General features: G+C 36.4%; 1 protein-coding gene across 7 annotated transcripts in view; it reads left to right on the forward strand.

Annotated features, from left to right (window-relative positions):
• f (espin protein forked) overlaps positions 1–25,072 on the forward strand; it is a 415,448-nt gene that overhangs the window by 231,333 nt on the left and 159,043 nt on the right. Inside the window, exon 1 of one of the 7 annotated variants that reach the window (XM_069828472.1) lies at positions 6,113–6,212. The exons of 5 other annotated variants lie outside the window; for them this stretch is intronic. In XM_069828472.1, coding sequence (XP_069684573.1) covers positions 6,160–6,212 — 53 coding nt within the window. In that variant the 5' untranslated portion in view covers positions 6,113–6,159. Of the gene's footprint in view, positions 1–6,112; positions 6,213–6,282; positions 6,445–25,072 lie in introns of those variants that run through there. One more of the 7 variants, XM_069828474.1, reaches the window with a different exon arrangement.

Genomic DNA, 25,072 nt, shown 5'->3' on the forward strand with positions numbered 1-25,072 from the left:
ACAGCTTCCGCAGGATCACATCGTGCCTGTAGAGTGGTGCTAAAATTTTCAGGCTATTTTCGATGATCTAAGTATGTTTTTCTGCCTGTGTGGTTGTGAGGAGATCGAAGTTTCACTTATATTGTCGTAGTGTCTATCCTTCACAATTATCATCTTCATTGCCATTCTTCTCTTCCATCCTATTTTATCACTGTGATATAAAGTTATTAGCTGCAATAATGAGTTGATGTTGAAGAACTGATGAAATTACGGTAGAGAAATGAGCAGTTGCATAATAATATTATTAGGAAACGTAAGTGCTCGAAGACGGCTTGCATTGTCCACCATGAATATGAAGTCTGGAACTTTTGGATTTGGTATCGTGAAAGCACTTGCTCTGTTTTCTCCTTATTTGCCATTGTTGTTCCGCACGCGAATTCCGCTGAGCTGTCACGGCCCTCGCGCAGTGGCGGCTCGTGCGGAATTCAAAAAGAGCACCAATTACATTAAGCTAGCTGCGGTCTGTGGCTGAGCTTTAGTATGCTGGTCTTCCATCCAGGTAGCCACGGTTTGATATTCTGCCTGGTTTTTATGGAATATGTGGTGGACAAAATGGATGTTTTAGTTAAAGACTGTAATGACTGTTGATTTAATAGACTATTGCCTTATGAAATTATATATCAATATATAAGTCGAACATAGAATAAGGCCACTAAGGGGAAAAAAGAACCAAAGGAAAAAGATTCGATCCGGTGCGGTGGGTTGAACTTCTGCGTAGCTCAGTGACTAGGGCACCCAGTGCGTAGATCTGGGGGTTCCGGGTTCGATCCTTGGCGCCGGTGCGAATTTTTCTCCATTAATAATAATAAAAAATGGATGTGTGTTCCTCTATTTCACTCCATTTCGTTCCTGCTATCATTTGCAGTAATTAAAAATAGGCTGGCGTTAAGTCTTGGAAATTGTATGGGTTTCCGATACTGATGTAAGTTATAAGGGCTTAGGGTTTCGTATTCTGGGATTGAAAGTCTAGTTTGGGGGTAGGATCTTGCCCTGCAGTGCTGGGAGGATGGTCCGACTGTTAGAGTAGGATTTACGAATACCACCCAATGGATACCTGTCGAACTTGGAAAAATCGTCTCATATAGGGAGCACAACAAGCCACTGTCAGCATAAGTATGTAGACCCGTCCCTGATCCAGCCCTCATAAGCCAAGCAAAGCCAAACCTAGCAGGGAGGTAGAGGTACCGCATGTGAGAATGTGAATGTTTCCTATCACAACATAGTGTGGAGAAAGATTGACTTTGAAGTTTGAGAATATTATACATTTCGTATAATAAATTTATAGCTTTCGATAGATCAATAAAGGCCTGTTTTTTTTAGTTGAACTTGTAGACGTCCTATTTCATAAACACAAGTCTCCTTGTTATGCTTTCTGTGGGAATCATACTGTATTATATAATACATTTGGTTATTGTTCAACTTTTTTTATGAAACCAAAATAACGTATCTTCCTAATTATTTTTACAGTAAGCCTAATTTTCCTCCTTTTAATTGTTTGTTAATTTTGTTATATATTCTTTATCTTTTATTTTTCACAATTTCCTTTTTCTTCGTCGTTATCATGATCATCATAATCATCATCATTCTCAACAGCAGCGTTATCATAAGAATCAAATATAGCAGCATATAGTTTTTCTTCTTATTTTGTTTTCGTGTCTTTATTTTGACAGTTTTTTAATTATCTTTTGTCTTTATTTGTATATAGGCCCTAGTAATTGAGACTGAAATTCTTAAGTAAACACGAGTTCTTAAAATCCGTATTAAGATTTTAGCTGGCTTCTATGATTTAAGGGGAGTCTGTACTTGCATATCTTGCAATGTTTATCAGAAATTATAAAAATACAAATGTAGACAATTAGGGCATATGTAAAATACTTTTATGTATATAACCGGCTAAATAAATTTAAAATTCCACTGAGCGGTTCGCAAAAAAAAAAAAAATCATTGGTAACATTTTTTGCATTAACAATTAGCCTATTTTTTATTTTTGCTCAAGATAGAAATGAACTTTTTTTAACCTACTGTGTAAAATACCATCGCATTAATATCGTATATTAATTTCAGCCTTCTGGGTACAATACTTTCTGAGAAAAGTGTATCAATGTCACAAAAATAAGAAAGTGCAGAAAAATGGTGTCAATATTTTCATATCTTGCAATGTTAAATTCCTCAATTTTGGGTGCACTTTTCTCAGAAGTGATAAAAGATGCAAATGTAGAAAAATTAGGACATATGTAACATACTTTTATATATACAACCGGCTAAATAAATTTAAAATTCCACTGAGTGGTTGGCAAGAAAACATTCTTTATTGACAACGTTTCCTGCATTAAGATTTACTACAATATTTTTGCTGAAGATAGGGGTAAAAGCTGACAATTATAAAAAATAAAATCGTATTGTCATTTTACACACATTAAACTACCGAAACACGATAAAATCCAAAATTTCATTTTTTTTTTTTGTAAAAATTTGTTGTACAGACTCCCCTTACGAGTTTTGGTATAATTTGTTAATAACACTTCTTTATATTGAAGAAGACTGTTACGCAGTTCGCTGTGACGTCATATACAGATAAGACCACGTCAGCGCGAAACAAGCGTGCCGAGTACATGCTCGAAAATACTTTTAATATTTAATAAAGTCAGAAAAAATACATATGGGCCTGCAACTACACTACATGACGTTATTCAATGGTAACTTGGGAACAAGATTCCCCTGTTTTTTTTTTTGTGTTTGCTTTCATTTATATTTTCTCCAGTTACATTCTTGTGTGTACTATTACGTTAAAGTTTTTTTTTCCTTCACCTTTTTTTGAGTTTTGTTCCTTTATTTGTGCTCTTTTTATCTATTTTCATCTCATTTTGTTAATTGCAGTCTCTACATCTTACTATAGAAGAGGTTCGACTCAGTAAGCAGTCTCTTGTTCTGAGTGCTACACTTAATTTTAGGCTATAAGCTTCTAGCAATGCTGTCATATGAACCAAATATCTGAGGGAGACAAAAGAAAATCACTGTTACATAAATTAATAGTTTTTCAATATACATTATACACGTTTTGCAGAATTCACGTCCTTATCATGTTGTTAAGGACACTTCTGTTTCTAGTTCATTTTAATATTATTTACAAGACATAAATTAATAATACATATTATACACCAGAATAACTACGTTCGTTTTCTGGCTTACGTACAAAACGAATTGTGTACCGTTTAAGTTGATTTATGTAATTAAATTAGTACGCAATTAAATATAATTTTTTAATTTTGCATTTAATTAAATTTACACAAATTTATAGAAAAAGTTGTTCATATAACTATTGTAATAGTTTCTGATATCCGCTTTTGTACTTACAGAAACTGGTATTTCAAATGTGTATAACGATTAGAAGTACTGATATTTATAATGCCATTTTAGGTACATATGCCTACTTCTGAAATAACCAACAATTTCTTAACATAGAAAAATTCCAAGCTGAGTTGTAAAACAACATTACATTACGGACACTCGCCCGCACGTATAAATATACCATTGTAAGAGCCATTACAGCTGAGCGACTGTGTTAAAATAATGTAGTTCTGATGGCCGTACCAGCTTTTAAATTATTTATAAGGGGAATTGAACACGGATTGTGAGAGTAAATTTTCAATTTCCTCCAAAGAGAAAGATAAAGTTTTACAAAAAATTATCTTCCTCTCTATTTTTTGCACTATGTTAAATTTGCAAAGTAATACGTTAGACATAGGCATATTTAAACTCTAAATATTTTCTCGAAATACGTTGTCAATTGAAAACATAATATTATAGCCTATAATGTTTTATTATTAAAGAAATTAACAGGGAACCTCGGTTCACAAGTTACCGTTGAATAATCTTATGTAATGTTCTTGTAAATTATATGTATGATTTCAATTTTATTAAATATTACAGTATATTCGCACACTTACTGCCCATGTATCCTATTTGTAGATCATGTCACAACGGATTACATAATTCTTAATCAATATAAGAAAATAAACAATTATACCAAAATTCTTAAATCATAAAAGTTAACTAAAATCTTATTACAGATTTCAAAAGTTCGTGTTTACTTAAAGTATTTCACTCCCAATTTCTTGACTCGCCAATTAACCCCTGAATACACAAGCAGCGCTGAGGGGTAAGGCATTATCTCCCTCCCCTTAACCATCACTTGTTCAATGTTAAACAGTTTGGGTATCCTCCCCCTATTGCATGCTGCATTTGCTGAAATGTTGTGTTACAAACTATAATTCTTTAGACGTCTTCAATGTTACAGGTTCAGATCCAGTCGAGGGCGATAAAATTCTTACTATGGCTATATGCGGAGGAAAATAAACCTGTGTGTCCCGAGTCCTAGTTTGATAACATGTAAAGATCCAGTGTCTGATAAAGTAGGCCTACTTTTAACACTAGTGCGAAAAGTGTTTTTAACACTGACTTTCAACTGTTTGCGCCGATTTTGAATTGTTTCCCACCAGATGTTATCGCAAACGATCAATAAATCGGTTCAAATAATGACAAGTCTACGTTTAAAAGTGGCTGTTTTGGTTAAGAAACATACACAAATTAGATAAATTTCTTCAGCAACTAATTTGTTGATAACTACTGTATATACGAAATAGTTGAGAATTAAATGCAATTAATTATAAATCAAATTAGGGGCACTCGGGTTTAAACCGGGGACCTCTCGATCTGTAGTTAAATGCTCTACCACTGCACTGAGCTGTAACTGGTAAAGGTTCAACTTTAAATGGGAGGATATCTACAGCAGTGGAAATGTCGGAGGAATAGTATATTGTCTATATGCCAGTACAGATGATCGACTGTCTAAAAACTCTAAAAAGTAATGCATGGCGCACATGTTAAAACGATTTTATTTTGTTCGTTGTGTTGCTTCGCTTGTTCTCGTTTCGCAAACATCCCTACTCACAAAATAAAATCCTATTTCTAACAATTATATCGTAAATAGCTATTAACATTCACGTATATTTTAAGTGTCCATGTTCATAAATAGACAAATATTAAAAAAAAGTATAAGTACTTACAGTTATTTTATGTAAATAGTTTTTATAGCGTATAATCTTTAAATTAAATCAGATATCTTACGTTTTTGGGATTATAAAGAATGTCTTTTATGTACTACTCATAAAACGAAAGTTTAGCCTCTTATTTTTGGTGTGTAATAAATAAATTATTTAAAGCTACTGGCGTGGCTTGGGCGGTAGCGCGTTTATCTACTGGTGCGAAGCTACGCTCGGGCGTGTGTTCGAATCCCGCTTGGGTTGATTACATGGTTGAATTTTTCCGAGATTTTCGCCAAATTTAAGGCGAGTAAAAATTAATTCCATGGCGAATCCTTGGCCTCATCTCGCTGTCATCAATTTCATTCACGCTAAATAACCTCACAGTTGATACAGCGTCGTTAAATAACCGATTAAAATAATTAATTTAATTTACGTAGTCCTATACCTTTTCAAGAAAGTAATATGAAAAAGGAAAAGGATTCTTGTGGAACGCATAAAAGTATTTTTCACTTGATTATTTAACGACGCTGTATCAACTATTCGGTTATTTGATAGCGATGGAATTGATGATAGCGAGATGGTAATTGGCGAGATGAGGCCGAAGATTCGCCATAAATTACCTGACATTCGTCTTACGGTTGGGGAAAACCTCGGAAAAATAACCCAACTAGGCAATCAGCCCAAGCGGGAATTCAACCCACGCCCGGGTGCAACTTCGGATAAGCAGACAAAATTGCTACCGCCTGAGCTACTCCGGTGGCTATAAAACTTGTTAGAACCTATGTGTTTATCTTATGACGCTCATTTTGCTGATGATAACGGTTGAGATAGTAATGATGATGATGATGATGATGATGATGATGATGATGATGATGATGCTAATGGATTCCCTCCTTGTTTGCTTCATGTTAATTTCCATTCTTGTTTCTAATGATTTATTCCTCATTTGCTTCGCTCGGTCTTTCCCTTGAGCGCCGCCACTGCTGGTATGGTTGTGGGTGGGAGGGGGTGGGACAGTCGCTGCTTGCTGCTGTGGTAACCGTTACAGTTGCAGCACGGCCGCTAAGAGGCAAGCATGTCCACGCGGCCACGAAGACATCGCAGAGCGCGCCGCTCGGGGGCCACAACGTGAGTGTTACAGTAAACCTTTGCATGTTGTGAACTTGTGAGTCTGCAAAACGCTGCAGTTTGTGGAGTGTGTCAGAATCTTTCTTAAAAAATATCGAAATGGAGTGCCAAAGTTAGAGATGAAGTAAAAGCGTGAAACTAGTGATAATGTACGTGAATATAAGTATCAAAATATAGTGTAGTGATGAGTGCGAGGATCGCGGATCTTCTTTATGTACACAGAAGATAGCAGGTACTAATATTTGATATTATTAGTAAATTAATTTGTCACAGGGATAAAATAATAGAAGGTAGCGTTTCTAGGTATAAATCTTGTGAGCCTGGGTCCGATTTCCGACAGGGAACTACTCGTATATGTCCATTCTAAAACGATTAGCAGTATTTTCCTTCATTTTGTTTGTACCATGTTGATGGTGACTCAGCACCATGTCGACCACATGACCGGGGACTCTCACTACTTGCGAAGAGGCAATGTTTGTTTCTAACACGCACGAATAAGGACTGCATGGGTCAAATGGCTGATGAAAGTATGACACTCGTTCATAAAGTTCACACTGTGAGCTGTTTTTGATTGTATAATATTCAGCGAATGTTCAAGAGTAAAAACAAATTCCAGCTAGTTGAATATAACTGGTCGTTGTCCCAGTGGCTGAGGGTCACAGAGCGCAGTTCGATGCGATACGTTGCACAGCGCCTTCTTCTAACTGGATGTGTTGAGGTTAAAATGCTTTGAAAGTGCCGAAAAACTTCGTTATTACCACAACACTAATATTTCCAACTTTTACATTTATATTCATAGATTTTTTATTTGTTCATTGTAACTCACAAGAAGACCTTCCACAACGTCAACTCGAATCTCCCCTCGAAGTTTTGGACACGGTTAAATGCTACGAAGGAAAAGTGACCTACAAAAATCTAGCTGCCAATCCAAACTGTAAGACACGAAAAACTGGTTTGGGAAATAGCTTAACATGTTCCGTTCTACTAATACTTTACCTCTACTCAGCGTGCTGGTCTTCCATCCAGGCAATCCTGTTCGATACCCGACTTGGTCGTGATGGAATTTGTTACCAAAGCAGATGTTGCATAGGGTTTGACTCGTGTTACTCCGATTTTTCTCTTATTCTTTCAACACTCCAATTCCTCATGTCATCTATCATCTGCAATAGTACGAGTAAATAGTAAGCTGGGGTGAAGTCTTGGTGGTAATAGTCTCTGATAGTAATCTAGGACTTAAGGCTTGAGGACCCAGGTCCTGTGGTTAATCAGGTACTGTCTGTAGATGGGACCTGACCCTGTCAGAACTGAGGTAGAATGATCCGCCTGTCAGTACAGACCCAGGCAGTCTGTCGGACGATAATTTCATAGCCTTATAGGGCGCACAATGGTACGTGTAGTGTAATTCATAGATTATTCCAAGTCCGACCTTCGAAAAGCCAGTCAGGAGCCAATACTAATACTTCAGGAACCACATTTTAAAGTCATATCTTAACTCAGTCATATCAAATGATGCCCATAGGCGTAAGCGCGCGCTTTAGAGCTCAGGAGAGCATGAGCGCTTTACAGCGAAAAGGAAAGAGACAGACGAAAGAGGTAGTAGATGCCGCTTGGTCGAGCTATATACAGGGATGACCAGCACAGATTTAATATATTATAAAAGGAAGAGAACTTATTAAAACTGTATCCATGTTAATTTTTTTATTTATCTGAGAAGTATAAATGCATTATAAGAATGTAAGTTTTAATTTTAACGCTCATTTTTCACAGCTTTGCTTTTTTATTCAAAAGGAATATTTTCTCTACATTTTTTTTACAGAAAAGTGAAATTATCAGATATGTTGGTTTAGTAGCCGTACAGGTACTGAAACAATGTTTTCGTAATTCTAATATATCGTAAATACGTATTACTGAAGATAGTGCATTAGAAATTTTGAAAATATTGGCATGAAAAATGTTTGCAAAGAAATAAATTAAGAAAGCAACTAACTACTGTTACAACATTTATGCAAAATATATGTGCCTATGTGTTGTAAAAAGTCAGCTCTATTGCTTCAGCAGATTTCGAGAAAATAATTTTAATATTCTGGTGATAGGAAGTTGCGCACCAATATCACCTTAAAAGCATAATGCGATAAGAGTTTTGTTATGTAATATTAGTTACAGTTAAAACATATACCTTGTACTGTAATATTGTTTTATTGATTATTTTATAAAGCTAAAGATACCATCAATATCAATTCCAACTTACCATGTCATACTCAATCTCTTTCCTTGGAATAACACTTTCTTTATAAATTATGTGTTTCTTTCACTTAGTACAGTGTAGTTGAACTATTATGGAATTTATGTGAATATTCCTTCTTAACTCTTTATTATGTTATTAACTTTTGAAACACAACTGCAATATTAGGAAATTGGTGTAAATACTTTTGTTTTACAAACAATATAGATAATATCAAACAAAAAGAAGCCATATAAAGTAACGACATAAAATTTCACGTTCCGTTTGAAGTTTATACAGCACTGTCTTCTTAAACCAACAGGCAGCTTAATCATATACATAATTCTTCCTCCTTCCATACCTAGCGCTTGATGCCCGCGCACGATGTCAAGGTCAGAAAAATGCGCCTGCTTTGACATCACTGTCTTAACTGGATTAATTTCTGTTATGAACTTATGTTATATACTCTATGAACACTTGCGAGGAATTCCCTAACAGATCTAAAATATCTACCAAAAAAGGAATTCCTTATGTAAGGTCGAAGACAGAGTGAGCAACCGGCTTAGCACAGTCCCAGCGAGCTTTTCTCGTGATCTGGAGCTACTTTCGGAGTCGGTTCGAATCCCGCTTGGACTGATTAGTGATTATCTGATTAAGTTTCTCAGAATTTTTGCTCAACTGTAAGGCGAATGTGAGGTAATCTCATGCTGAATCATCGGTATCAACTCGTCACCGACGTTCGATGACGTGCCAATTGATACAGTGTAATTAAAATACAGAATGTATATGCTTGTGTCTAACTGTTAAGTGAAGGACCACGGAGAGCCCTGTTGAGCACCAGTTTTGCAAGAAGTTAGCAGAATTTCTTCATAAATATCCTTAAATTCTAGAATATTTTTGTCTAAATAAGTTTTTGATTAATATACTCGCTGGTCAATAATTATAATAGAAAACTATTTATTTTTGGTGAATATTACTTATGTCTCAACCACTATTGGAACTTTATAAAATATCTTCAAAATACCTTGGATTTATACTATTGATTAGTAGAAATTGATGTGATCGCTGGGACAGCGGTAACCCATCCAACTCGTCCCGAAATACGTACCTTATTTATATACGAAAATCGTCGCGAGTCCTAGATGTTGATACATCGTCGTAAAATAACCCAATAAAAAATCGTCGCGAGTGAATGAAGAATACAGCCATATTTCTTTAATGTAACAGTGGGTTTCTGTGTCTCCAACATACTGTAGTAATAATTACTACACACCTAATCAAACCTAACCTAGCCTAACCTATTTCATAATACTACACACCTAATCAAACCTAACCTAACCAACCTGTGACATAATACATACCTAATCTAACCTAACCTGTTACATAATATTACACACCTGTAGTAACATTTCTCACATTTAGTATAATTTCGTTTGCATGTATTGCCGGCCCTGCTCTCGTGTCGATAGCCATCTAGTGGATGACAAATGCATGAAGGTGCGACGACAAATCACGAACTGCACTAATATGCTGCATACAGCTCAGCTGTATTCTGTGTCCAGTGTAGATGTGTTGCGAACGGAATATAGTAGAAAACATCAGGGACAAATCCGTGTTGTGCAAATCCATATTAATGTTGTTTGTACTATCGATTCGCCGAATGTTTATTTTGAGAATAACAACAGCACAATCTAAAATGGTAAGAAATCTACTTTCACGCTCCAAGTTTGCGTTGGTCGATAGATACGAGGAATGGTGGTGGTTTGACAATATAACTTGTGCTATTATTACTCGACCGAGGCGAGTGGAGCCGCGGGCGTAATGTGAACTATCGCGATGCGGTATTACGAACGCATGAGCAGTAGCGCCACGGCTCCGGGCTACAGGACTCCACTAACCTTAGTCGAGTAATACCCAATACACGAAGTATAACGATAAAATATTGTGATGTTGCAAGAAATCGATTTCGAGATTTTGACGGAAATAGGCTGAATTGTTGGTCTGATTTCGTTCATATTTGCAGCTGCGAGTCATTTCAACGAAGAATTATGTACTTGAAACATGGGCCTAAATCGTTTTAATTCGAAATTAATGGGCTTTACTTGAAAAAAAAAAAACAACACAAATTGATATTTGCCCAAAATCATTTCCAGATACTATATTTATTCTTAATAATAATAATCCGTGGCTCTACAGCCCGTGAAGGGCCTAGACCGACCAGCCGGCTGCTGGCCTCACGCCCACATGCCGAAGAAGAGGTGGACGATCATCCAACCAGAATGGAGATATCGTGTGGTTAGCACGATGATCCCCCCAGCCGTTATAGCTGGTATTCGCAACCGGATTTCGCTACCTATCGTAGCTCCCCAAGTGCATCACGATGCTGGGTGGGCACCGGTCCCATACACTGGCTGAAATTTCATGAGAAAATTTCTTCCCCATGAGGACTCGAACCAGCGCGCATTCCGTAACGCGAGTCCTAGGCGGGATGCCTTAGACCGCGACGCCACGGCGCGGGACATATTTATTCTTACATTCGATAAAATTTTTTTTTTTTTTTTTTTTTTTTTAGAAAGAATATTAGTTATATCACTATGCAACAGTCTAAAACCTCTCCTTTTTTTCCTAACTTTCGGTGTCTGTCATGGCTGGAATATCTAGACCAGTGGTCGGCATTTGACTCGCGAGTCATCCTCTTAATACAAGAGCATGGTGGAGGGTGAGACATGATCTCCCTCTTCTTAGCCATCACTTTTTCATTCAACATTAAACAGTTTGTGTATTCTCTTCCTCCTACCTTCCCCTTTGCTGTTTATTGGGAGCTGCATTTTGTATGACATAATGTTTGCCGACCACTGATCTAGCCCATCACGCAGGCGGTTCGGGCTCGAGTCCCGATCAGATAGGGATTTTTATTGAAAAGTTCATAGTGACACTTATGGCGGGCAAGATCGTTGTCGGGGTTTTCTTGGATTTGTCTCGTATTCCCATCTCATAGGCAACCTGATCTCTCTATTCTATTGATATTCATCAACTCTTCTCCGATTACCTGTAACTGTTACAGTCCTAATAGCAGCAGGTCGTCTCACCACTACATAATTTACATTAAACACAGGATGTTATAGTAATCCATACAGTTGCTAACTATGCAGTTGTCACATTTTAAATCGACATATTCACCACTCATTGGACCGAACAAGAGTTCCACATATTATGAAGTTTAATTACTAAATGGTTTTAACATTTTAACATTGTTAAGTTTACTACCTGTAATATTACATTTTATTAATGGAGATGGCTTGTACATCATTAATTCAAATAGTACTCACCACCAATAGCTACGTATGTGACATTGAGATATTGTGTAACTCTGCCTGAGGATGCCTGAATAGGCGAAAACGTTCGCAATTTTGTAATTCATGTATATAAACTTAATGACTATAAAAAATAAGTCATTATTTTACATTGATTTGTCATTGACTGAGTAATAAAATATCATATTGTACTAAATGACGATGATGATGATGATGATACTTCATCAGATGTTACAAAATTTTAGAATAATTTTATTTCTTAATATAATTTCAATTAGAACTCTTGGTACTGTTTTTTTTTTTTTTCGGGGTTTTCCCTCAAGCCAATATGAGCAAATGCTGGGTAACTTTCGGTGCTGGACCCCGGACTCATTTCACCGGCATTATCACCTTCATCTCATTCAGACGCTAAATAACCTAAGATGTTGATAAAGCGTCGTAAAATAACCTACTAAAAAAAGCTCTTGGTACCCATCGTGTGTGAAATTATCAGTTTTCTTTTATTCCAGTGTTGTTCTTAAGCATTAAATTTAGACCGTTAAGTTACATTTCAGAACCTAAGAATAAAGTACTTTTACTTTTAATTAGTGAATGGTTCATGTAAATATGTAAATATAGCAAATTGCTTGAATTAATTAATATTCTTACAACTTTTTGATGTTACGCTTGAAGTGAAAGTATAATATAATTAATAGGAAAGAAAGCACTGATAATTTCTGATGCCTTGTTGAGTGTTCCAGATCTTATTAATCTCTCAGTATTTCCTCCATTGAATGTATACGTTTCTGAATGGTTGGACGAATTTTATTTAATATCTGCAAGTCATTTCACTAATGTTATTAACTGTAGGTGACTTATATTTAATAATTTTAAAATATATAGTTCATTTTCTGAAATAAATGCTTTATCAATAAATAATTTTTGAAATATTTAATACGCAATTCGAATAATTAAGTTAAAATTGAGTAATTAAAAGTATGCCTATCATAAATTTTCTCGAAACGGAATGCCAGTTCGTTTAAAATAGGTTGTAATACTATGTATGTGTGCATCCCACATAAAATTGAGGTGACTATTCGTGTTGACATGATCGAAATTTTTGTTTCGTAATAGCCGTTACGTCGTCTTGGTAGCTCAGTTGATGGAACACCGGCTTACGATGATTGCTGACCCGATTCGAATTCCGATGATGGTGTGGACATAGCCAAGGTTACTGAGTGTTTTTCTCGGGGTTCTCCCGTTCCCTTCATCATCCCACCATAACTCTGTTTCAATATTCATTATCATAACTTCAATAATATTCACAGAAACGGTGCGGCATGATGTATTATGACTGGTGTACAGATGGCATCAGTCTGAAGAGAGGTAATATGCTTTCGGGGCGGAAGAACATTCTAGTGGGACTCCATCGGAACCTTAAGACGTACGACTGAATCGACTGATGACAACGCAGCTGAGTCGTAGCCTAAACGGCATTTCATGCAAGTTGAGAGGGCGTGAAGACATTCCTTTCCTCTTCCTCTTGCCCAGATACAGTCAGCGACCGAGCAGTAGCTGTTACTTTTTATACCTGCACCCCCCTACGATATATACAGAAGAAAATAAAATATTTAATAAAGTACACAAGGGGATATAAAATACAGCCATAGGCCTATAGATGTTTGACAATTACTTGTTAGAGTATGTTTTAGTGTCGTTGTTACAATATTTTCAGCTGGTTACTAATAAAATTAAGGAATGTTGGTGTGTATTAAGAAGTCAAGGGGACCAACACAGTGCAGAGCATCCCTTTGTGTATGTCGTAGTGTACCAACTAACGGTGGAGAAAACATTTAACTTTTACCCTGGATGGTTTGTGATTTGTTTCCTCCTTACAGTTTACTTTGTAGTGTTTTGTAAATACCGGTATAGAAGATAGTGTACATAGTTTAGTGTTAATTTATTATATAAGTACATAGTTTTTTTATTTAGGATTAGGAGCGTATTTTATCGTAGTTTGTAAATTATTTAAGGAACATTATGGCTTCCAACAGTGTTATAAAACATAAAAAAGGTAAACCAATGCGAAGTTGTCAGAAGAGATGTGTGTTGAATTTATTTTACACATTATGTGCTGAAAATCCAACTTCCAGTTTAGAAAAGGTGGCTGAGATGACGGGGAAACTAACGGGAGTGGGAAAAGCAAGTGTTTATTCCATCAGAAGAGAGGTGAAGATGAATGATGATAATTTAAAGAGTCCGGTAAAATTTCGCAAAACTATTCCACTATTAGAAAAATACGACGAATTCACAGAATCAGCAATACGATCTAAAGTTCACCAATTCTTTTTTCGCCAAGAACTGCCAACTTTAGACAAAATATTTCTAGCTCTAATTTTATTTTAACGAATGTCATAATACAGACTTTGTATTATATTATTATTCATAATTGCACTTAAATTTACTGCATAATACTATAATTTGTGTAGCTGAATGTAGAAACGCATTATTACTTGTTCAGTAGACCTATGCTTATTAAAAGCGCAATACTTAAATTTAATATGTCAGTTGTACTCTTGTTTTAGTATATATTTGTTCTTACGTTACAAGTAACTGTCGTATAATGAACTCATTAAATATTTTTAATATGCAAATTATTGATATAGACAGCAATAAAAATGGAATAAATTTCTTGGTATAGACTTTCGAAATACAGATTTTGTCACTTTGTGTTGTAAGTCAATCGAATGTTTTTACGACGGACTGTAGCACCTTCCCATTCATTGACGGTATAGTGTGTGAATAGAGGGGAAAGCCCCTCAACCAAACTGAAATGGGGTTTAGTATCTACAAGATCGCGACCGTTCGGACTTAAAAAATCATTCCAACTGTAGGGGTGATAAGACACAATAAGTCCACTAGTGGCTGTAGTGCTAGAATTCGGGTTCTTCCTCCGCACCAAAGGAAGATCCGTTTCGATGAGTATTTTTTTTTTTCCCCGCCTGCACTCTGAATGTCCGTTTTCATTTCGTTCATATTTATTCATTTTTTTTTAATATATTTTATTTCTGTTCTGTTGCTCTTTATCTTCTGGAAATCATTTCTGGTCCGTTGCGGCTCCTATAAAGTTTATTCTATTCATATCTTTCTTGGTCTGTCGACATCGCTTGTTCTTCCCGCTGTTATGAAAGTATTTTCCTTGGTAGGCCTAGTATTTCTTTACCATTCTTTGTAAGTGGATCCGCTATTATTTCTATAGCCCACGGTCTTTTCATATGTTCAATTAGGATCTTATATCTTCATTTTTCATTCTGTCCTGTCTTGTAATTCTTAATAACTTATCCATCTTAAAACACTCATCTCTTGAAGTCTAGATTCTCCCTCTATTGTAGCGTATAATTCACTGTCATAGGCTACTTGTCCCAGCCGTATTTTTTTAAATTTAATTTTTGTATCTCTCCTGGTTTCTGTGCCTAATGTTCTTTCGAATAGTTTTACGGATATAGTTGAAACTGTCCAACTTCCGGCTGGTACATTATTAGTAAATGAGTTTCAGGATGTCGATTAGTGGCGACTGTACCAGAGAACTCAGATGAACAGAAACCAAACCAGCAGCGGGGGGAAAAGAAATGCTGACGCTCTTCTTTTAGTTGCCTGTGTGATGTGTTAGTAATATCCCAGATAACATACAGATTGCTCATCCTATGTTAAAATCGGTTGCATTTTGAAGAGAACAACCGCCAGGATCGCCACCCGTCCGCCGTAAACGAACACGAGATGACAGTACAGTCGCTAATTCAATTCAAATGGGAGTTATGACGTGACTCCTTATGTAACAACTAGATGGCAGCATAGTAAACCTGACAAAAGTTGTTACCGTCAAAGCTTATAACGCCGAGCAATCTGGGTATATATTATCTAGGATTATATGTAGAAAGGAATAACTATGCTACTCGCAAAACTCGGCGTGAAACTTGAACAGGAATTCCCTTTCATTTTGAACAATACACCAGATAAATGTATAAAGGGTTCGTTTGGTATTTTTCTATTGCTGGTGAAGAAGCGATTTCCACGACGTTTAGAATGTAGGTAGATGGGCAAGAAAAGGAAGAGGACGTGTTTCTTGCTCGTTGGGATTGGCTAAATCCACTTGACTGGCTAATGATTGTCGTAAGAGTTCTAAAATAGTGAGATACATGATATACGAAACAGAAAAATATGCATAAGCTAGAGGATTATCGAATTTAAATATTTACTTGAACTAGATGACAAATTAAATTACGTGATTACTTTATAAACTACAGTAGTTACAATTGTGAATTTTAATATATATCCTGGGACTCTGTGGGTTCTGAAATAAGATGTTTCACTTTAGACTTGAAAGCTTTTAAGGTCGTGCAGCCCCTAACATCTGTAGGTAATGAATTCCAAGAATGGATAGTGTCTATTGTAAAAGACGAAGAATACACGGAAGTTCTGTGAAAAGGGATTGACAATAGTGTCGTGTTGTGACCGGGTATACAGATTATGATGTGTGGATAGATTATGAAATCGTGATGCAAGGCATTCGGGGGTTGATGTGTGTAAAATCTGATAGAGAAGAGAAAGGCAATGCAAACTGCGTCTGTCAGCCAGTCGGAGCCAAGACAATTCACTGAAAGACAGTGAGATATGATCGTAGAGACAGATATTACATAGAAACCGAACACAGGCATTATAGACACGCTGTAATTTTTGGGTCAGGTCTTAGCTGAGATTACTTAATAGAACGTCGCAGTAATCGAACTGTGGCTTGATAAGTGTCTGGACTAAGATTTGTTTTAATTGAAAAAACGAAGAAAATTTTTTATTCGTCGAAGTGAGTGCAGTATAGAAAATACTTTTTTACATACATGTTTAGTCTGTGTGGCCCAGTTTAACTGTTCATCGATATGAACACCCGATTTTTCACAGTTGCACAGAAACAATTCCGGCAGTGGAAATTTTGTGACACTACAAAAGAAAGAGAGATGTAAAAATGTGATCATGGATAAATTAACTTACTTAACAAATGACTTTTAGGGAACCCGGAAGTTCATTGCCGTCTTCACATAAGCCCGCTATCGATCCCTATCCAGCAAGATTAATTCAGTCCCTATCATTGTATCTCACCACTCTCAAATCCATTTTAATATTATCCTCCCATCTACGTCTCGGCCTCTCCAAAGATATTTTTTCCTCAGATTTTCCAACCAACACTCTATATGCATTTCTGGATACACCGATAGGTGCTACATCTCCTTTCCATCTAAAACGTCTGGATTTAGTGTTCCTAATTGTTGGGTGAAGAATGCAATACGCGCAGTTATGCGTTGTATTACTTTCTTCATTCTTCTGTAACTTCATCCTTCTTAGCCCCAAATAGGCCTGTTTTCCTAAGCATCTTATTCTCGAACAACCTTAACCTCTGTTCCTCTCTCTCAAAGTGAGAGTCCTAATTTCACAACCATACAGAACAAGATGAAAAAAGCTTCTTAACAGAATAGTAACAGGCTTTTCACATATTTATTCTATGTTTAATTTCGTCTCGATTGCCATTTATATTTGTTACTTTTGCTCCAAGGTACTTTAATTGTTCCACCTTTTCAAAGGATAAATGTCCAATTTATATTTCTGGCCAGGAGACATAATCGGAATTTACTTCCAAATCTATCTCATTATTTACTTCAAAAAAAATGTCCGTGTCTTCACGAATAGTTTGTGGATTTTCTCCTAAAATATTCATGTCGTCCTCATAAACAAGCAGCTGATGTAACCCGTTCAATTCCAAGCCCTTTGTTTTTCTGAACTTTCCTAGTGGCATATTCTAGAGCGAAGTTAAAAAGTAAAGGTGATAGTGCATCTCCTTGCTTTAGCCCACAGTGAATTGGAAAGGCGTCAGATAGAACTTGGCCTATACGAACTCTGCTGTACGTTTCGCTGAGATACGATTTTAATTAATCGTACTGGCTTCTTGAGAATTCCGCATACAATAAGAATATTATGTAAAACTTCTCTCTTTAACCGAGTCATGTGCCTTTTTTAAATCTATGAATAACTTATGTACTGTGTGTGCCCTAATACTCCCATTTTTCTGCAATATGGATAAATTAACATTTTAATAATTTGTTTTAATTGCTGCATAATAACTCGCTGGCAAAAGTGATGAACATTGTGAGTTTCTGAGAACCAAATTGTCAGGAATACAATAAAATTATCTAAAAATCATTTCACGTAGTTTTATGAATCATGCACTTGTTCATATGTTAAGCTAATTTAACACAGAACAACTATATTGCGTACTAAAATGTTCGCTCTTAGGACCTAGGAGTTTTTTTTTTCAGTTTTGCAGCGAATGAGAAAATACATCTAATTACTAACGCCCCTTAAATCTTTGTGACGTAACGCACCAAAATTGTCTGTTACAGACTGCCCGATTATTGCCTTAATTACAGTTCCCTTCTTGGTTCATGTTGCGAATTTGATTAAGTTCCTTTTCGCTTCACACATTTTCACAGATGTGCGGACTTGCGAGGCGTTGAATATCCCGATTTGTTCGAGTATAAAGCGTTTCCTTTCATTCAACTTTCTTTTCTACTAGATTTATTTTCTCGAATAAGTTATTGAACTGTATTACTACGATGTACCCAAGTACATATGATATTTCCGTGCAGAAATTCTACATTACCATATGGTGAAGAATGGGTAGAATGGAAAAAAAATTCTCTCCGGCACCGGCTTAGTGGATAAAGCGTCAGCACATGGAGCTGAAAACCCGGGTTCGAATCCCGGTGCCGGAGATAATTTTTCTTCATTCTACCCGTTCTTCACCATATGGTAATGCAGAATTTCTGCACGGAAATATCATATGTACTTCGGTACATCATAGTAATAAGATAAGCGTAAGTAATCACTTCGTGATTCAAGACGGCACGGGCGCCTTGTTCCGTCGGATCCCGGCCACTTAGTCACGCGTAATGAGTGCACCTCTGTACATAGTGTTGGACATTGTGCCACTGTCACATATTTTGTGACACAGTAGGCCTACATGAGGGTAGGCCACGAAAGGGGAACAGAGAGGTAGAAAGGTAGAACTTAAACTGAGAAGGATTCAATCCGGCATCGGAACTATTATCCGGTGTGGCTTAGTGGATAAATCGTCAGCATGTAGAGCTGAAAACCCGGGTTCGAGTCCCGGTGCCGGAGTGAATTTGTCTCCAGTCTACCCATTCTTCACCATATTGAACTGTAGTTTTGACTATATTTAATATGGATTATGAATTTGATTTTTTCTTATTATCGCCTATTTGTCCCAAAATGTAGAAATATCTCCAATACATAAAATACGAAAATTTCATCCCTTCCCCATTGCAGTGACTGACAAACACACCGTAACAACTCTAATATTCTCACAATTCGAGAGTTTGTCATGGATTGTACGAACACTAAATTTTTAAGTGGTTACATTTTTATGAAGACAATTTTATTTAATCTGCGGAAGTGTTTACGGTTTAAATTAACGAGGAAACAAAGCCCTAGTCACAGCAGGTTAACTGTTACGTTGGACATGGAGGAAATTCAATTTCAAAACATTTCCACAAGGTTTCAAGGTGGCAGTTCCGTCGCTGGTCTATCCAGCTTCGTGCTGGAAACCTGTCGTGGAGAATACACAACTTCTTTCAACACAAAAGAAATGAAGAAATTCTACAGGAAACTAGCAATCGCATCCATTCTCGAGGAAATAAATGCAAGCATAATGAGTGTTTAACATGTTTAAATATAAATGCGAATTACCTCTACGAATTTTGGACTGTCGACAACGTGAAAAAAAGGTTACTGGTTTTTAATTTTTGAAAAGACAAGTTAGGACGTGTTATGATGGACGAGAAGAGAGAACTGGCTAGAAGGATAGTAAGAACAGTGTTGTCTTAGAGAAAGGAAACTTGACAGTTATTGAATTTTTTCGTGTAAATTTTTTCTGGTATTGGTAAATTGAAATTGGGAACATGCTCTCGGACAAAATGTAGCAATGTTTACATTAATTTACAATTCATAACATCTAATCTTCTCTTCGAATGCAACATTTAACTTAGTCAAAAGAGTGACTCTACATTTAGCAATATGAGACATTCGCGTCGTGTGTATAAATAACATAAACAGCCAAGTTGTTATTCACTATAACTTAACATCAAGCTTCAACATTATTTTTTTAATATTGTGTATACCGATATTTGATTCATTTGTGGAACACATGGTTCGTGCACACAATACAGTGTTTTAAAATAGACACTACAACAAATACGTTCCATTTTCTTCACATCGTATATATATATATATATAATATGACATCCAATAGCTATTTTAAGCTGTTTGTTAATTTTAATTTTAATTCTATATTTATGTATTGACATTTTATTCATAATTTTAGAACATAAGGTTCTTACACATAATACAAGGTTTAAAGTAGACATTCCAATTAGGAAGTACTTTCCATCTTTTTACATAATCCAAATATAATGGTAATTAACAGCCATCTTAGGCAGTTTGACAATACTTTGACCCACATCTAGCCTTACATTCAACAGTTTTAATAATTATTTATCAATGTTGTTATTCACAACTGTAGAATATAAGTTCTCACACACAATACAGTGTTTGTGTATTTGATATTATATAGATAAGTTTAATATGAAACACACTCCATCTTTTCCATAAAATCCAATTTTATCACATACATTGTCATCACATATTTATTTTAACTTTTGATTTTGATATTTGATATTATTATTCCAGCCTGATGATGCCCCTGGAGGACGAAAACGCTTGAACTTGTAATAAAAGGCATATAAATGATAATTAAAAATGTATTTAAAATAGTTATAATGTAACTTGTTTTGTATATTTCTTGTTAAGCCATTAAGATTGATTACTGCAAATTATTGATATAAGCACAGTCTAGTATATACAGTCACGAAGCTCAATACATAGTAAATATGCATCCATAGATAGATGCTAACCACTAGGATCGCTAATATCGCCTAATTACAGACAATGCGAAATAGTACAACACATTCTATTGTTCCTAGCACCCTCACAACTCAAGCTTCGCGACTGTATATACTAGACTGTGATATAAGTATATATAATGTTTACATTGTCAGATCACGTGAGTTTTATGTGGCTCTATGAATCATCAATCAATTCGTCTGTTTTTTTTCTTTTTATTTTTCTTTTTTTTTATCTCCGTTAATTACACCGAAGTCTTGTGTAACTTTGAACCTCGCGCCGTTGTATGGCAACAGAAATTTGAGTGGTGGTGCTTTAGTCGTTTTAAAAATTGAAGTGACGGATCACCTCCGAAATTTGTTACAAAAACATTCGATTCTTATCAGGAGAAGGTCAATTGATGTAATATTCAGGAAGGATGATAATGGCAGTATGATGATAATGTATTAGCATTTTTTCGATTTCACAACCAAACATGGGGCGACATTTCGATTTTTTCTCGATCTAACACTAGAACAGGCTACTGACGTCGTCCATGATAGCTATCAGATGGGGCTCCTGCTTCGGGCTACACTTACATTTACTACCTGGTAGGATTTCTCTGAGGGTTCCTCAACTGTAAGGCTAAAATCAGGTAATAATCCCATGACGAATCCTGAAACTTTTCTCTCTAAAAAAATATCATTGCACTGCCACAAACTCCATCGACGCAGGTGATGCAGCGTCACTAAAAAAGCGATTTTAAAAATACCTGCTAATGAAGTAAAGTCGTCACAACACGGGATCTCTACCTAAGAGAACACTGGGTACGACATTAACAATAAATTACATCCTGCTTTAATCTTCATACAGAATTGTTCCGTGTTTTCGAAGTTTGGTAACTGGTATGTGAATGCCGAATAAGGGGCTACTAAATGGGGTCATGCTAGACTCCTGGAGATTAGCCCTTGATGACGGATCCAACAAACAGGTTCTATTTTGATATTGAATCAAGCAGATAGATTCTAATCCTTGAGAACATTTGTTGGTAATGAATCCTATATGAAACAACAGATAAGCTATGGTCTTTTAATAGATTTATTCTAATATGCTTCATCAACTGTGTTGGTTATCTAGTGTCTGAATGAGATGAAGGTGATTCATTCATAGTGTTCTGCCCAGGGGTAGGTCTTTCACTGTAAACCCTGGATTCTCCAGTCTTTCCTATTTTCTACCTTTTTATTTGTCTCTTGATATGATCCATATATCTTGATGTAGTTTATCATCTGAAATCTTCTTCTGCCCCGAACTCTTCTCCCATTCATCATTCCTTTCAGTGCATCCATCAGAAGGCAGTTTATTCTCAACCAGTGACCCAGCTAATTTCTTTTTTTCTTTCTGATCAGTTTCAGCATCCATCTTTCTTCATCCACTCTTTCGAACACAGCTTCATTTCTTATTCTGTCTGTCCACTTCACACGCTCCATCCTTTTCCATGTTCACATTTCAAATGCTTCTAGTTGTCTCTTTTCACTTCGTCGTAATGTCCATGTTTCTGACCCATACAATGCTACACTTCACACAAAGCATTTCACTAGTCTCTTTCTTAGTTGTTTCTCCAGAGGTTCCTTTGCAATTGCTGTTTTCTTTTGCAAAGGAATGCCCGCGAAATGAGTCCAGGATCCAGCACCGAAAGTTACCCAGCATTTGCTCTTAATGGATTGAAGAAAATCTCGAAAAACCTCAACCACATAGCTTGCGCCAACTCGGGTCCGCTCATTTCACGGTCAGACATGCTAACCATTACTCCACAGCAGTGGACGATAGGCTGTGATCCTGGAAATTAGCCATTGGTAACGAATTCAATGAACAGATTCTCTTTTGCTGTTGTATCCAGTAGCATGTTCCACTTTTCTGTTTGAACTGACAGATAGGCTCCGGTGCTGGAGAATAGGCCTTAGTATAGATTTCATCTGTTATACTTCTGGATCTATCAGTTCGGTTCAAATTCTAGAGAATATTTCTTGGTAACGAATCCAAGAGATAAGCTTTCCTTTGTTATTTTATCCAAGAAATACAGTCCAGTTCCGAATAATAGTTCCTTGAACGGATCTGACCGATATACAGTAGTTATCCATTCCGTTACCTATTGATAGAGCCATAAGTAGATCTGACACGCTAAAAATGTGTTTACGCTTATGACACGGTACAAAAGCCCAGAAATCTTCGGAATATGTATTATATGTCTTTCTCGTGTTAAATTTTACTGTACGTGGTTGTATTATATGATTCGTCTTGTCTTCATTATACATCTTGATTACACAACTTTTAACACTATATCACTTCGGAATATGTATTATATGTAGGGTCCGTATTCCGGCTACCTATAGACTGAAGTTAAAGACATATCGGGTATATAGTACGTCGAACACAGGTAATACAAGGGAAAAGGATATAAAGAAACACGTTGTCGCTGCGTGTTCGTAAAGTACAAAGTCCCGATATTTTGAAGCTGTACTAGTAAACACATGCTTGAGCCGTAATGTTCATTTTCGTCGTGATCTTTTCAGTGAATAATGACGTGCATTTATAAGTTACGGAACGTGAACATATGCGGATATCACTTGAAATTATTTTATATTGCAAGAAATTCTTTCAATAACACATGACGTTACTGGTGCATGATGTAGTACAAGATATTCCTATTGTCTGATAATTTTTGTGTTTCATTAGGATATTGCATATCGCTCACCACTGAAAACCCACTAATTTTCTATGTACTTTTCTAGAAGTTCCCTGAAGTGTAGACAATTAATTTATTAATTGGGATGTTGGCACTGAACATCGTGGTAGTTTACACAGATCCATACTAAACGTCGAGTTAATATTTTCATAATTTTTAGATTTTGATGGTATTGTCTTTTTTCTTTTTTGATTACGTTCAACACACTTTCTGTGCCTTTGGTATTGCAGTGTCTTTCAGTGCACTGTTTTTTATGTGTAATGTTTTCTATATTGACCGTGAAAATATTAGTTCAAATATGCTCAACTATTCCCTGGAATATTACACCTAAGGCTTTTTACCTCTGCAGTGAACCTTCAATCAGCCACAAAGATGTAGTTATTTAAATAACATGACTAGTAAGAACAGTGATCGATAATACTACTTACTCACTATGGCTGCGTCCAGGTTTTGACTTTCTACAGGAAGAGGGCAGAGGATGCGTAAGTATTTCGTATACGAACGTACCTGTACCTGCGCTGTGACGTCACATATACTTTGAATCAGGCAACTTCATTCCAGTTAATAGGTAGCTGGAATACGGATCCTTATTATATGTCTTCTCGTGTTAAATAACCAGGCACAGTAAAATTTAACACGAGAAAGACATATAATACATATTCTGAAGTGATATAGTGTTATAAGTTGTGTAATCAAGATGTACCAGAAATCTGATACCAAGTTGCACAATGTAAAAGTCTTAAATCATATTTGATATAATATTTTTCTTAAGTGATTTGGTATTGCGGTGCAACAAGTGACACCACAAGGATTACGAATGGTTCTCGGACGGGCTACATTAACTGGACGTAATCTTACGGCCGCTAGTTCGTTAATAGTGTTGTCGTCCGTGGTTCAGATCTTCGCATATTTCGCATCGATCCGCTTTCACTTTTCAGTCGTTTCGTTCTGTTCATTTAACGCCAGTTCATCGGTAACATCTCGGGATTGAATGGTAATCTTCTGGTGCAGTCTTAAACCGCAAGCATTTACCGAGTTGAGGCTAATAGCGCTGTCAACTTTGATATATTCCAAGTTATTGTTGCTATGCAGATAAATGCATATGTTTTAAATGTTTATTGCCTGATCTTGTTAACTCGTGATGGATACTTTGATAACATCACTCTTTCTGCATTGGACTTGGAAACGCCTCGGAATCGTCCTCGATTCTGGTGTCCCATTCGTGGTATTATACCTCGCGAGGCGAACAGTGCTGCCACCTGTCGTCTGGCTCTAATTCCCTGCATCACGGCACACATACGAGCCAACAATTAGAGTGTGCAAAATTGTTTTAACCCTTTGGGCCACAGTGACGAGATGTAACATTGGTCGGTGTGAGAATGCTCTGGCGTACTGAGAACGGGGTATTAAAATTGAGTTTCACTTCGCGGGGATTGAGGAAGAATAATTTGTAATAATCTCTTACAAACAAGCGATAGTTGTGCTAAACCTCCATAATCAGGTGTCGGCACCAGCTGCAGGAATTTCCGTTGTTATTTACTTCGTAGAGCCTCCGAAGTGATTCCATGAGTTGATTTTCTGAGGAAGATGACAGTGCGAG

Source organism: Periplaneta americana, chromosome 6 (genome assembly GCF_040183065.1).
Source record: "Periplaneta americana isolate PAMFEO1 chromosome 6, P.americana_PAMFEO1_priV1, whole genome shotgun sequence".
NCBI classification, from domain to species: Eukaryota; Metazoa; Arthropoda; class Insecta; order Blattodea; family Blattidae; genus Periplaneta; species Periplaneta americana.